At 55.5% G+C, this 10,457-nt stretch overlaps 4 protein-coding genes across 4 annotated transcripts in view; 3 read left to right on the forward strand and 1 right to left on the reverse strand.

Annotated features, from left to right (window-relative positions):
* The window catches only part of ENH_00057930 (hypothetical protein, conserved), a gene marked incomplete at both ends in the record, with an annotated part of 32,383 nt that extends 30,432 nt beyond the window's left edge, over nucleotides 1–1,951 (forward strand). The window contains 2 exons of the mRNA XM_013581736.1: nucleotides 32–1,143; nucleotides 1,480–1,951. Coding sequence (XP_013437190.1) covers nucleotides 32–1,143; nucleotides 1,480–1,951 — 1,584 coding nt within the window. The remainder of the gene's footprint in view (nucleotides 1–31; nucleotides 1,144–1,479) is intronic.
* A 1,354-nt stretch (nucleotides 1,952–3,305) lies between these two features.
* Nucleotides 3,306–4,141, forward strand: ENH_00057940 (60S ribosomal protein L31, putative; the record flags this gene model as incomplete). The annotated part of the gene is made up of 3 exons (XM_013581737.1): nucleotides 3,306–3,318; nucleotides 3,541–3,695; nucleotides 3,944–4,141. The coding sequence occupies 3 exons, from the start codon at nucleotides 3,306–3,308 to the stop codon at nucleotides 4,139–4,141; spliced, it is 366 nt and encodes a 121-aa protein (XP_013437191.1).
* Nucleotides 4,142–4,824: 683 nt separating this feature from the next.
* On the reverse strand, nucleotides 4,825–8,523 carry ENH_00057950 (replication factor c subunit, putative; the record flags this gene model as incomplete). Its single annotated transcript, XM_013581738.1, has 9 exons — nucleotides 4,825–4,885; nucleotides 5,095–5,153; nucleotides 5,411–5,539; nucleotides 5,772–5,843; nucleotides 5,940–6,005; nucleotides 6,147–6,248; nucleotides 6,448–6,582; nucleotides 7,060–7,371; nucleotides 8,263–8,523. 9 exons carry the CDS (start codon nucleotides 8,521–8,523, stop codon nucleotides 4,825–4,827), a joined length of 1,197 nt encoding a protein of 398 aa, XP_013437192.1.
* A 777-nt stretch (nucleotides 8,524–9,300) lies between these two features.
* ENH_00057960 (ATP-dependent RNA helicase, putative) lies at nucleotides 9,301–10,359 on the forward strand (the record flags this gene model as incomplete). Its single annotated transcript, XM_013581739.1, has 1 exon — nucleotides 9,301–10,359. A coding segment is annotated over one exon (1,059 nt), but the record flags the coding sequence as incomplete, so codon positions are not given.
* Between the last annotated feature and the right edge of the window lie 98 nt (nucleotides 10,360–10,457).

A 10,457-nucleotide genomic window follows, 5' to 3' on the forward strand; every position in this document is an offset into this window, starting at 1 on the left:
CCCCCTGCTGCTGGTGCTGTGTCTTGTTCAGAAACCGCCAGCCCTGCAAACGGCGCTAAAGTGCAGCGTCGCTGCTGACGCCCTGCGGCAGCTGGCGGTGCTGAAGATTCTTGAGGAGAATCGCCAGGAGCAGGTGATGGTTGCGGAGACAACAGCAGGAAATGCTTCGGCAGCTGTTCCTTCTTTGGGGGGTGCAGCCGCAGAGGCTGGAGGAGGCCCCCCAGGCACTGGGGCTGCTGCTGCTGCTGCTGCAGCCTTCTTGGTGCACCCTTTGGCCATGGACCTCACCCACTCCAGCATGCACAGCCTCTCGCTGGCGCCGCTGTCGCTGGACAAGCTGAGGCCAGCCACCAGTTCAGCAGGAGGGTACCTGTCTTCTGTTTCTGGAGATGCAACGACGGGGGAGACTCACAGCGGGGACCCATTCAACGAGATGCTGCTGCGGGAGCCCATCTCTATGCAGTTTTACGCCACCCCACGGGTGTACATAAACCCCCCGTCTTCGCATGTGCTGGTCTTGCCGAACCCGAGGTGGATGGAGCTGCACCGGGCGAGTCCCGTGTACATAAAGAACCTGACCATCAGCACTCTGTCTCTCACTGTGTCCATTCGCACTTCGGAGCACCGAATATCTCGCCAGGTGCTGCACATAGTCGACGCCCTGCCTCTGGACACTCCTTACATGACCATTCAAATAGCCCGGGAAAGGCGGAAGTTCACTGTCTGCTCCTGGCACGAGCTGATCCACTCTCTGCGCAACTCTTACCTGCGGCAGTTCATCCGGCAATCCCTGCCTTCGGCGTGGATCAGCAATCCGTGTGCATTTGTGGTGGGCTTTATAAGGGGCACCAGTGCCCTCTGTCGGCAAACAGTGAAGGGCGCGAAGACCAACCGCAACAGCTTTGAGGGGCTCATGATGGGCTTCCGCATCGGCTTTATTCTCTTTATCATTTACACCATGGGAGGCGTCATGCAGTCTTTGTCGCATGTCCTCAACATCCTGCACAAGCTCATGAGGGGCTCCAGGCCCAGGCCCTACGGCGTGCTTGACGCGTTCTGGAAAGGACTCAACGGATTCATTTTAGACACTTTCTGGAGGCCTTGGGTTGCTGTTGTTACAGAACCAACCGCCAGTGTCACCAGGTACGCCATTAAATCCCAGCTAGCTGGCTGCCGGCATATAGATTGGCGGTCTTCACTCACAGTCACGTACCAGCTAGCTAAGGAGTTGGCTAGCTGGCGGAGGCTGCCCTGAGTCGGCCTTCCCCACAAGCGCAGACACAGAAGACAAAGGAACAAAGATATACCCATAAGATGCCACAGCTAGAAATAGCTGCAGGGAAGACCCGTGCAGACATTGTTGTTTTGCGCGAGCCTTGTGCCAGCTGCTGCAGACAAGCAGCAATGTGCGCCACTTTGCTGCTGTTGCGCAGCTATGCTTTGCCTGGTTTCTCTCCCTGTTTGCGAATTTGGCTGCAGAGGCGACAGCTGGTGGAAGACGACGGCGATTCTGATTGCCTGTTGCGTGCGTTGCTTGATTTCTCCTTTATTCGGCCTTTCGAACTTCTTGGCCTCTGTGGCGGAGGGTTTCGCAAACACGTTAATAGGCGACTTCGAACAATTTACTCGGGTGCAGGAACGGGCAGACTTAGACAAAAAACATAGACACCCTTCGCCTTCCAGCGCAATGAACGCTGGAGGCGGCTTCCACCGGGGCCTCCAAGGGCACAAGGGAGGTGACCCAGGGGGCACAGGGCTGGGTAGTCGTTTCCGCAGAGCCAAAAGGCATGCTGCCGGCAAACACAAAGCACGTGGAAATGCAGAGGGAACGAGAACTGCTGCGGGAGGGGTCGCCAATGGCTCCATTCTTGCGGGGAAGCAGAGGGCAGGCAGCAGCTTCTCTGGTGCCTTCAGGCGTCCCTCTTCAAAACAAGTGACCTTTGCTGTTTAACAGCTAATAATTTACAAATTCTAGCTTGATGATGCCTTCAAGGGTTTGCAGTTAGAATTACATCTCCCAGTCTTTCGGCGCAGACGCCTGTCTAGTTCAATCCGTTCCCCTTGATTGAAGCCGAAGCTGCCTAAGGCCCCAGAAGCCTTTACGTATTACGACCAGCCACTAGCTCCCACGGCTGTCTGAGCGCACCCGTGTCAACTGCTGCTCGTACTGAATGCGTCACAAAAGGCCCAGTAGTTGCTGTTCAGAGGATGCTGGATTCTGCTGCCTCTGACAGATATTTGCTGGACAGAGTCAGCTAAGAGTTGAGGCACAGAAGAGTGAACTGGCACTAAGCTCTGTACTGGAAGCCAAGATATGTGGCGGTTGAGGGGTGCAACGGGAATAGAAGGGGCAGCATGTGCCACGTCAGCGGTGCCTGTTTCCCCCACGGCAGTTGGGAAAAACAGCGCATAACCTGTGATGCCTTTTTTCTGAACACTGTAGCGATTAGGTCCTTCTGGAAGTGCATGTCAGTAATTGAATACAGGTCCGCATAAACGAAGCCCCGAGAGATGGAGACCAGAGCCACTCAGTAGTCCAGACACATTATAGGCTCCACCACTCAAGGGGAAAGTGTCTTCACCTCTGAAAATTAGAACATTTTCCTGTGCTTTTCTTCTAAGTTCCCGTGAAGCTATTTTGGTTAAGCGCACTAGGATGGCGCTCGGCTCTACTGCCCCCAGCGCCATCAGTAACTGAGTCTTTTCCCATGAAGCCACTGGTCCCACTTTGTAACTTCCAAATTAGGTAGCACACGTTCAGGTCTGTCTGCCTGAAGCCTTGTAGTTTGCAAGGACTTACGCGGCAGCTTCATGGGTTCACTGAGGACCAAGCACATCAAGAAAACAAGTTGAAGGCAGTTTCCCTGGAGCTATATACATATATTTATGTTGTTGGCGCACTTTTACACTTGAAGGAAATAGGCGCCGTAGCAGGGGTTAAGTTGGTGACATTTCTGCACTGTATTATCTATGCTGCCCGCCTTCTACGCACATCTTATAAGTAAGTGTCCGTTTGGAGCATAGCACTTAGTTATTATGTGAACAGGACCAAATTATAGCACAGACCCGTTTTCCTACGGCTTCGTGCTGCATGCAGCAGCAGCAGTCACAGAAGCCAGCCCTGGCAGCGGAACCCCACAGGCCGCTACGCTGGGGCTGCTGCACCCGTAGCAACTGAGAAGACAAGACGAGGGAAGCAAGGCTGCCGAACGACCACCGCAAGTTTAAATCGAGGAATTACATTGTATTTCTTCTGCGGCGCTGGATAGGCTCGCTCGTATCTTCAGTTCCAGCAGCTCGCGAAGATGGCGATCAAGAGTGAGAGAGCAGCGCAGAAACCCCGCGATTAAGCGGCCATGCAGGATCCATTATCCCCAGTTGCTCTTCAAAATGCTCTAAATTGGTTTTACTGGAGTTCTGTAGGGATACTTGTGTTTAATAGGGAGTAGACTGGTGCTTCCCCCGTTCAGGTTCCCACAGTGGTTGGGCCAGCGCTGCATGCATGCCCCTGTTTTGTGTTCTTGTTTTGTCACATTTCAGGCGGGAAGAAGAAAGCCACCAAATCTATGCAACCCGCTTGCAGAGATTACACAATTCACCTCCACAAGATTGTGCACGGCATTCAGTTCAAGAAGAGAGCTCCCCGCGCTATTCGCGAGATCCGGAAGTTTGCGGAGAAGGTCATGCACACAAAAGTAAGCGAAAATGCGGCTTCTAATTGTTAATGAAGAATAAAAACCCAAGTGAAGCACATTTTTTGATCGGAGTCCGCTGGGCAATTCCAGCTAGGCTCACCCAACGGCACACTCCAAGTTCGCCTTTCGGGGCGGAGGAAACCTGCCTGGATCCGGCAGTAATCCCGTTTTTTTAATGTTTTTACTAGTGTGTTGTTTAATTTGTTTCATTTTGGAATTAATTGTTTGGAATTTTCGCATTTTCGCAGGACGTGCGCATCGACACGAAGCTGAACAAGCACATCTGGAGCAACGGCATCCGCAACTTGCCGCGCCGTGTGCGCGTGCGAATGGCTCGGCGCCGCAACGAAGATGAAGACGCAGCTGAGAAGTTCTATACTTTAGTGCAGCACGTGCCGGTGGCTTCTTTTGCGGGTTTGGGGCCCGAGTATGTGAACGAGGAGTAAATGTTCAACGAGAAAGCTGTGCGCGCGCCGCTGCAGCAGCAGCTGCAGCAGCAGCTGCAGCAGCAGCAGCGGCTGAGGCGCTGCAGAAACCTGGGCGTCAACGCCTGCGTGCAGTTTTCCAAACTTTGGTTCATTTTAACGGATACTGGGGGATAAAGAGGAATTAGATAGCCAAAGATCGTTTTTCAGAGTCTTGTGACTCTAGCTTGGCCCAGAAGTCACTCTACTAAGTACTTTTGCAAGAAAGCTGAATTACTCCAGTCTGCATGCAGCCGGCAGCCGCAGTTCTAGTTAAATCATCTTCCACATGAAACTGAGGCAGCCAAGTCTCAGAAAACAAAATTTGAAAACAAGTTCCGGCTCGTTACCATGTAACCAGTGGCTAACTGCACTGTTGGCCTTCGAAATGCACGCTTCGTAGCTTATGCTGCAGCATCAGCTGCTGCTGCTGCTGCTGCTGCTGCAGCAACTGCTGCTGCGACGCTCTGCCCCCCGGAGCCGCAGCAAGTCGCATCTGGGACTTTGCTAGGGTCTGGACGTGTACAGTCCAGGCGCTGGCTAGGGTTTAGGGCGTGCAGGGTTTAGCCCCTGGCTAGGGTTTAGGGTTTGAGCACTGGCTAGGGTTTAAGGCGCGGGCTGATTAGGGTTTAGTTAGGGTTTGGCACTGCGGTGGTGTCCAGAGTTTAGTACTTCACAGAGGGACGGAGGGAAATAGCAACTTTGCAGAGCTGCGCCAGCATCTTCCTGAAAAAACAAACCCCAAACCCTAAACCCTTAACCCTAGATCCGCGCAGACTTCCGCTCACAAGTGCCTTGCATAGAGGCTGATCCTGGCAAAAGCAACTGCAGCAGCAAGAGCAGCAGGAGTAAAAGTAGCAGCAGCAAAAGCAGCAGCAGCAGCGGAAGTAGCAGCAGCAAAAGCAGCAGCAGCAAGAGCAGAAGCAGCAACTTACTCCATCTGAAGCTCTGTGGAGAGTCCCCCGGCCATCGTCATGTGTGTCATGCCTACGATCTGCCAGCACAAACCGAAGCGAACACAAACCCTAAACCCTAAACCCTAGACCCTAGACCCTAAACCCTAGACCTTCACGTATCAGCAGCGCCAACCTTTTACGGAAGCCCCAGCACGCAGCTGCTGTAGCCCTATAAACCCTAAACCCTAAACCCTAGGGGCCAAACCCTGCAGTTGCCCTCACCGGGCTCGCGCCTGCTAGGCGAGTGAGTCAGCCGCAAACCCTAAACCCTAAACCCTAAACCCTAAACCCTCACCCCCAAGAACTCGAGCAGCAGATGCTCCTGAAGCTCAGAGTCCGCACGCCTGAGGACTCCGCGGAAAGTTGTGACGACGTCAAGGGGGGTATAGCCGAGACTGAGGATGACTCGGGCCACTGACTGTGCCTGCACACAAACCCTAAACCCTAAACCCTAAACCCTAAACCCTGAACCTCAGGCAGCAAAGGGAGCCGAGGGCAGCGAGCCCGTGCAGGAGTCAAAGAGAAGTGGCAGGCCTAGGATTCGGGCTAGATAGAAGGAAAAACAAATAATAGGAATTAGAGTATTAAAAATATTACTGGGAACTAAATCCTAGACCCTAAACCCTAAACCCTAAACCCTTAAAACAACAGCTTACCCCGTACCAGTCCCCAGCCACGCACTGCTGCATTATGCGCCGCAGCATTTCTGGAGGCGGCGTGTCGCATACCTGAAACGCCATCAAATGCCAGCTCCAAACCCTAAACCCTAAACCCTAAACCCTGAATCCTAAACCCTAAACCCTAAAAACTATAAGAATACCCACCTTCTCAACGTTTTCTTTGTTGACGAGACCAAATCCTGACACAGTTGACTGCAGGTTGTTCAGAGCCTGCGCGGAAACCCTAAACCCTAAACCCTAAACCCTAAAGGCTCAATTTGAAAAGGTATCTGGGGGCCGCGAACAAGAAAATTCCAAAGCAGAACCACACAGGCAAACGCTAGGGTTTAGGGTTTAGGGTTTAGGGTTTACGCTGCGCATGTCTCCGTCCGCTGAAAACACAATGGCCTCAATTCCATCATCTGTAAAGGTGACGTCTTCTTTAGCGCAGACTTCTCGCAGCCGCTGCACCAGCTGCGCGGAAACCCCAAACCCTAAACCCTAAACCCTAAACCCCAAACCCTCAGCCCTAAACCCTAAACCCCAACCCGCAAATGCCCCGGGCCCCGGCGCCTGAGGCTGTCTGCACTTGCGGCATCGCAGCTCTGCAGTTACTACCACGCAGCTCCAAACCCTAAACCCTAAACCCTAAACCCTAAACCCTAAACCCTACGTGGGCGTCCGACAACTTCGTGAATCTGAGAATGGCGCAGCGGGACTGCAGCGGCTCAATAACTGAAGAAGAAGAATTGCAAGCCAAAGCAAATCTGGTGGAGTCGCTGTGCAGCTCCATGATGCGCCGCAGGGCCTGCGGTGTACGTACACCCCAAACTGCAGCACACGCTGCTGCTGCTGCTGCTGCTGCTGCGCAGCGGAACGCTAGGCCGAGCCGTTCGCTGCAGCAGCAGCATCTGGTGCAGCAGCATCACCAGCATCTTGTGCAGCAGCAGCATCTGGTACAGCAGCATCCCCAGCATCTGGTGCAGCAGCAGCATCTGGTGCAGCAGCAGCATCTGGCGCAGCAGCAGCAGCTGCCAGTAGCTTCCAGTGTGCTGCAGGGCAAAGGTGCGGGTTTCGCCGCGGTGGGAGGGCTTCGGGGCTCGGCTGCGAGGGTTTAGGGTTTAGGGTTTAGGGTTTAGGGTTTGGAGGACCTGCTGCGCCGCTTCAGTCATAGAATCCACTTCGTCTAAAATTATTATTTTGTGCCGCCCCAGCGGCAAATCTCTTCGCTCTTTTGCAAACGCCTTTATCCGATCCCGCACCACGTCGATGCTCCTGCGCACACCCCAGCACCCCTTGCTGCTGCTGCTGCTGCTGCTGCTGCTGCTGCTGCTGCTTGTGGTCTTGCTGCTGCTGCTGCTTGCAGTGTCGTTGTGGCTGCTGGGGCTTGCGGTGTTGCCGCTGCTGCTAGTGCTTGCGGTGGTGCTGCTGCTGCTGTTCGTGCTGTTGCCGATGCTGCTGTTTGTGGTGTTGCTGCTGCTGCTGCTGCTGCCTGCGGTGTTGCTGCTGCTGTTGCTGCGCGTCCGCCACTGCTGCTGCTGCTCTTAGCGCCAACTTCAGGCGGCAGCGCAGCAAGCAGCAGGGCGGACGCCCGTGGCTTCCCAAACCCTAAACCCTAAACCCTAAACCCTAAACCCTAAACCCTGGCTCACCTCTCATCAGAAGCATTTAATTCCAAGCAGCAGCTGCGCCACCGAGACTGCAGCAAAGCCCTCGCTAGGCAAAGAACACTTGAGGTTTTTCCGGTGCCTGGGGGCCCCTGCAGCAGCAAGTGTACATACACCCCACGGCCGCACGGCGCTCACTGCGCAAAGAAGAACTCCAGCACTTTTAATGCCAGGCAGTAACAAATAAATGAATAAATAAATAAATAAATAATAATAAATTGTAAATAATAAATAAATAGTGAACAGAGAGAGCGATGAAGCAATTGGTTGCTGGCGATAAGCAACAATAGCGCAGCAGCAGCTGGGAAGCAGCCGTGGCCAGGAGGCAGCGAAAAGACAGACAAAAGAAGAAAATAAATACAAAGAAAATAAATAAAAATAAATAAAAATAAAAATAAAAAAGAGATAAATGGGGCAGAAACATAAAATGGACGGCAGACCCTAAACCCTAAACCCTAAACCCTCGCGAAGAGCACGAGAAGGACAGACGGAGGCACTTGCAGCAGCAGAGAGCAGCAGCAAGACCCAAGCAGCAAAAGAAATAAAGTGGACCACCCGTGTGGCTTGAGTGGACCACTGGTCCAGCACAAGGGGCCCCACACGGGGTATCTGGGGGGCCCAAAGGGCCGCAGCAGCAGTGGCGCCCAACAGCTACTTAAAGCGAAGCAGCAGCAGCAGCAGCGAAGAGAGCAGCAGCAGCAGAACCGCCAGCAGCGGCAGTAGCGGAACAGGCAGCAGCAGCAGCAGCAGCAGCAGCAGCAAAAGCAGCGGAACAGGCAGCAGCAGCAGCAAGAGCAGCAGCAGCAGCAGGAGGGACTCACGGCCAGCAGCAAATGGGGCATATTGCCCTCCAGTGCAATTATGCGCAGCCGCTGCAGCACTTCGTCGTTGCCCACAACTTCGTCCAGGGTTTGCGGCCTGTACTTCTCAATCCAAATGGACTCGTTGCCGCTGCTGCTGCTGCTGCTGCTGCTGCTGCTGCTGCTGCCGTTCACCGCGCTGCTGCTGCTGCTGGCGGTGGGGAGGCTGCTGGGCGCGGAGAAGGGCGCAGAAGACCCTGAATTTTCGACGACGTCCATCATTGCATGCCAGTGTTAAGGGTTTAGGGTTTAGGGTTTAGGGTTTGGGGTTTGGGGGGCCGAGAGGTCTGGGGCAGACTGTTGGGCTCGGAATTTCCCCGAATAAACGCGTGTCGCACTAAGAAGGCGGCAAACTGGGGTGGTTAGGGTTTAGGGTTTAGGGTTTAGGGTTTGGAGCTGTAGGGAGTCGCAGGGGGCGCGCCCCCCGCTGGTGTGTGTTGTGTCTAAATGCCCCCGAGTCTTAAGAAGGTGGAAAAAAGAAAATAAAACGAAAATAAAAACCAAAAGCAAAAGCAAGTGCATTAAAAGTTTGCTGCAAGACAGCCAGGGGTCGCGGGTGGGGTTGGGGTTGCAGCAGCAGCAGCAGCAGCAGCAGCAGCAGCAGGGGCTGCTGCTGCGCGGGCCCGGGCTGGCGGTGGCGCTGCTGCTCGCGCATGCGTGGTGGGGGAAGCAAGTTGCATTTTGGAAAGAGTTTTGAGTAAAGTTTGAAGTTTTGTCTTTGATTTGTTGCACTTGGAGCAGCAGCAGCCTCGGGGGCAGCGGGAGCGGCAGCAGGACGGGAGGAGCCGCGGCGGCAGCAGCAGCAGCAGCAGCAGCAGCAGCAGCAGCAGCTGGGGGGAGAGGCGCTGGCCTCCGTTTGGGGGAAGCTGGGCGATGCTTGCAGCGCGCCTGGATTGGCGAGGTTTGTCTTTGCAGCATAAGCAGCAGCAGCAGCAGCAGCAGCAGGAGTAGGAGCAGCAGCACGAAGCTGGGGAGGCGTAGCGTGGGGTTGGGAGCAGCATGAGTGCAGCAGCAGCAGCAGCAGGGGAGGACTCTTCTTCGCGGCGTCGCCGCCGGGGTTGGGACGACGACGGGGTGGCTGGGGCCCCCGGGGCCCCCCCCGGGGCCCCCTGCGGGGGCCCCCCGGGGGCCCCCGGGGGCCCCCCCGGGGCCCCGCTGTACGGGGCCCCCGAGGAGGCCCCTGCGGCGCGGCGGCGGCGAGCTGGGGGCTGGAGCGAGGAGGGTTGCGTGGATTCTTCCTCGGGTTTCAGCGGTTCCGCGGGCGCGGCGTGCAGCAGCAGCAGCACGGCAGCAGCAGCAGCAGCAGCAGCAGCAGCAGCAGCAGCAGCAGTGAACGCCCCGAACGGCCCCTGCGGCCCCACAGGAGGCCCCGAGCCCCCCGACGGCATTAACCCCTTCAACGGCCGCCCCTTCACTGACAGGTACTACAGAATTCTGGAGGGGCGGAAGCAGCTGCCGGCGTGGCGGAGCCAAAAGCACTTTTTGAAGTTGGTGGCTAAAAACCGCTTTGTGATCCTCGTGGGCGAAACTGGCAGCGGCAAAACCACGCAAATGACGCAGTTCATGCTGCATGCGGGGCTGCATGCAGGCCGCTGCATTGCATGCACGCAGCCCCGGAGAGTGGCGGCCATGTCAGTGGCGCAGAGAGTGGCTGAAGAACTCGATGTCAGTCTCGGACAAGAAGTGGGATATACCATTCGCTTCGAAGACCGCAGCTGCAGCAGCACCATTCTTCGCTACTTGACTGACGGCATGTTGCTGCGGGAGGCGATGGCCGACCCGCTGCTGGAGCGCTACAGCGCCGTGCTGCTGGACGAGGCCCACGAGCGCACAGTGGCTACGGACTTGTTGTTTGGCCTTTTGAAAGAAGTTGTTGGCAGCAGAAAAGACCTCAAAGTGGTGGTTATGAGTGCCACTTTAGACGCGGAAAAGTTCCAAAAGTACTTCGACGGGGCCCCCATTTTGAACGTCCCGGGACGCATGCACCCCGTCGAGATCTTCTACACTCCCAAACCCGAAAAAAACTACCTCGAGGCCTGCATCCGCACCGCCCTGCAGGTCCGCAAGGGTTTGGGAGAGGGTTTGGGGGTTGGGAGAGGGTTTGGGGTTTGGGAGAGGGTTTGGGGTCTGGGGGGGGAAGTTGGGGGTTTGGGGGG

The sequence above is a fragment of the Eimeria necatrix genome, genomic scaffold (genome assembly GCF_000499385.1).
Source record: "Eimeria necatrix Houghton genomic scaffold, Enh_scaff48, whole genome shotgun sequence".
Taxonomy (NCBI): Eukaryota; Apicomplexa; class Conoidasida; order Eucoccidiorida; family Eimeriidae; genus Eimeria; species Eimeria necatrix.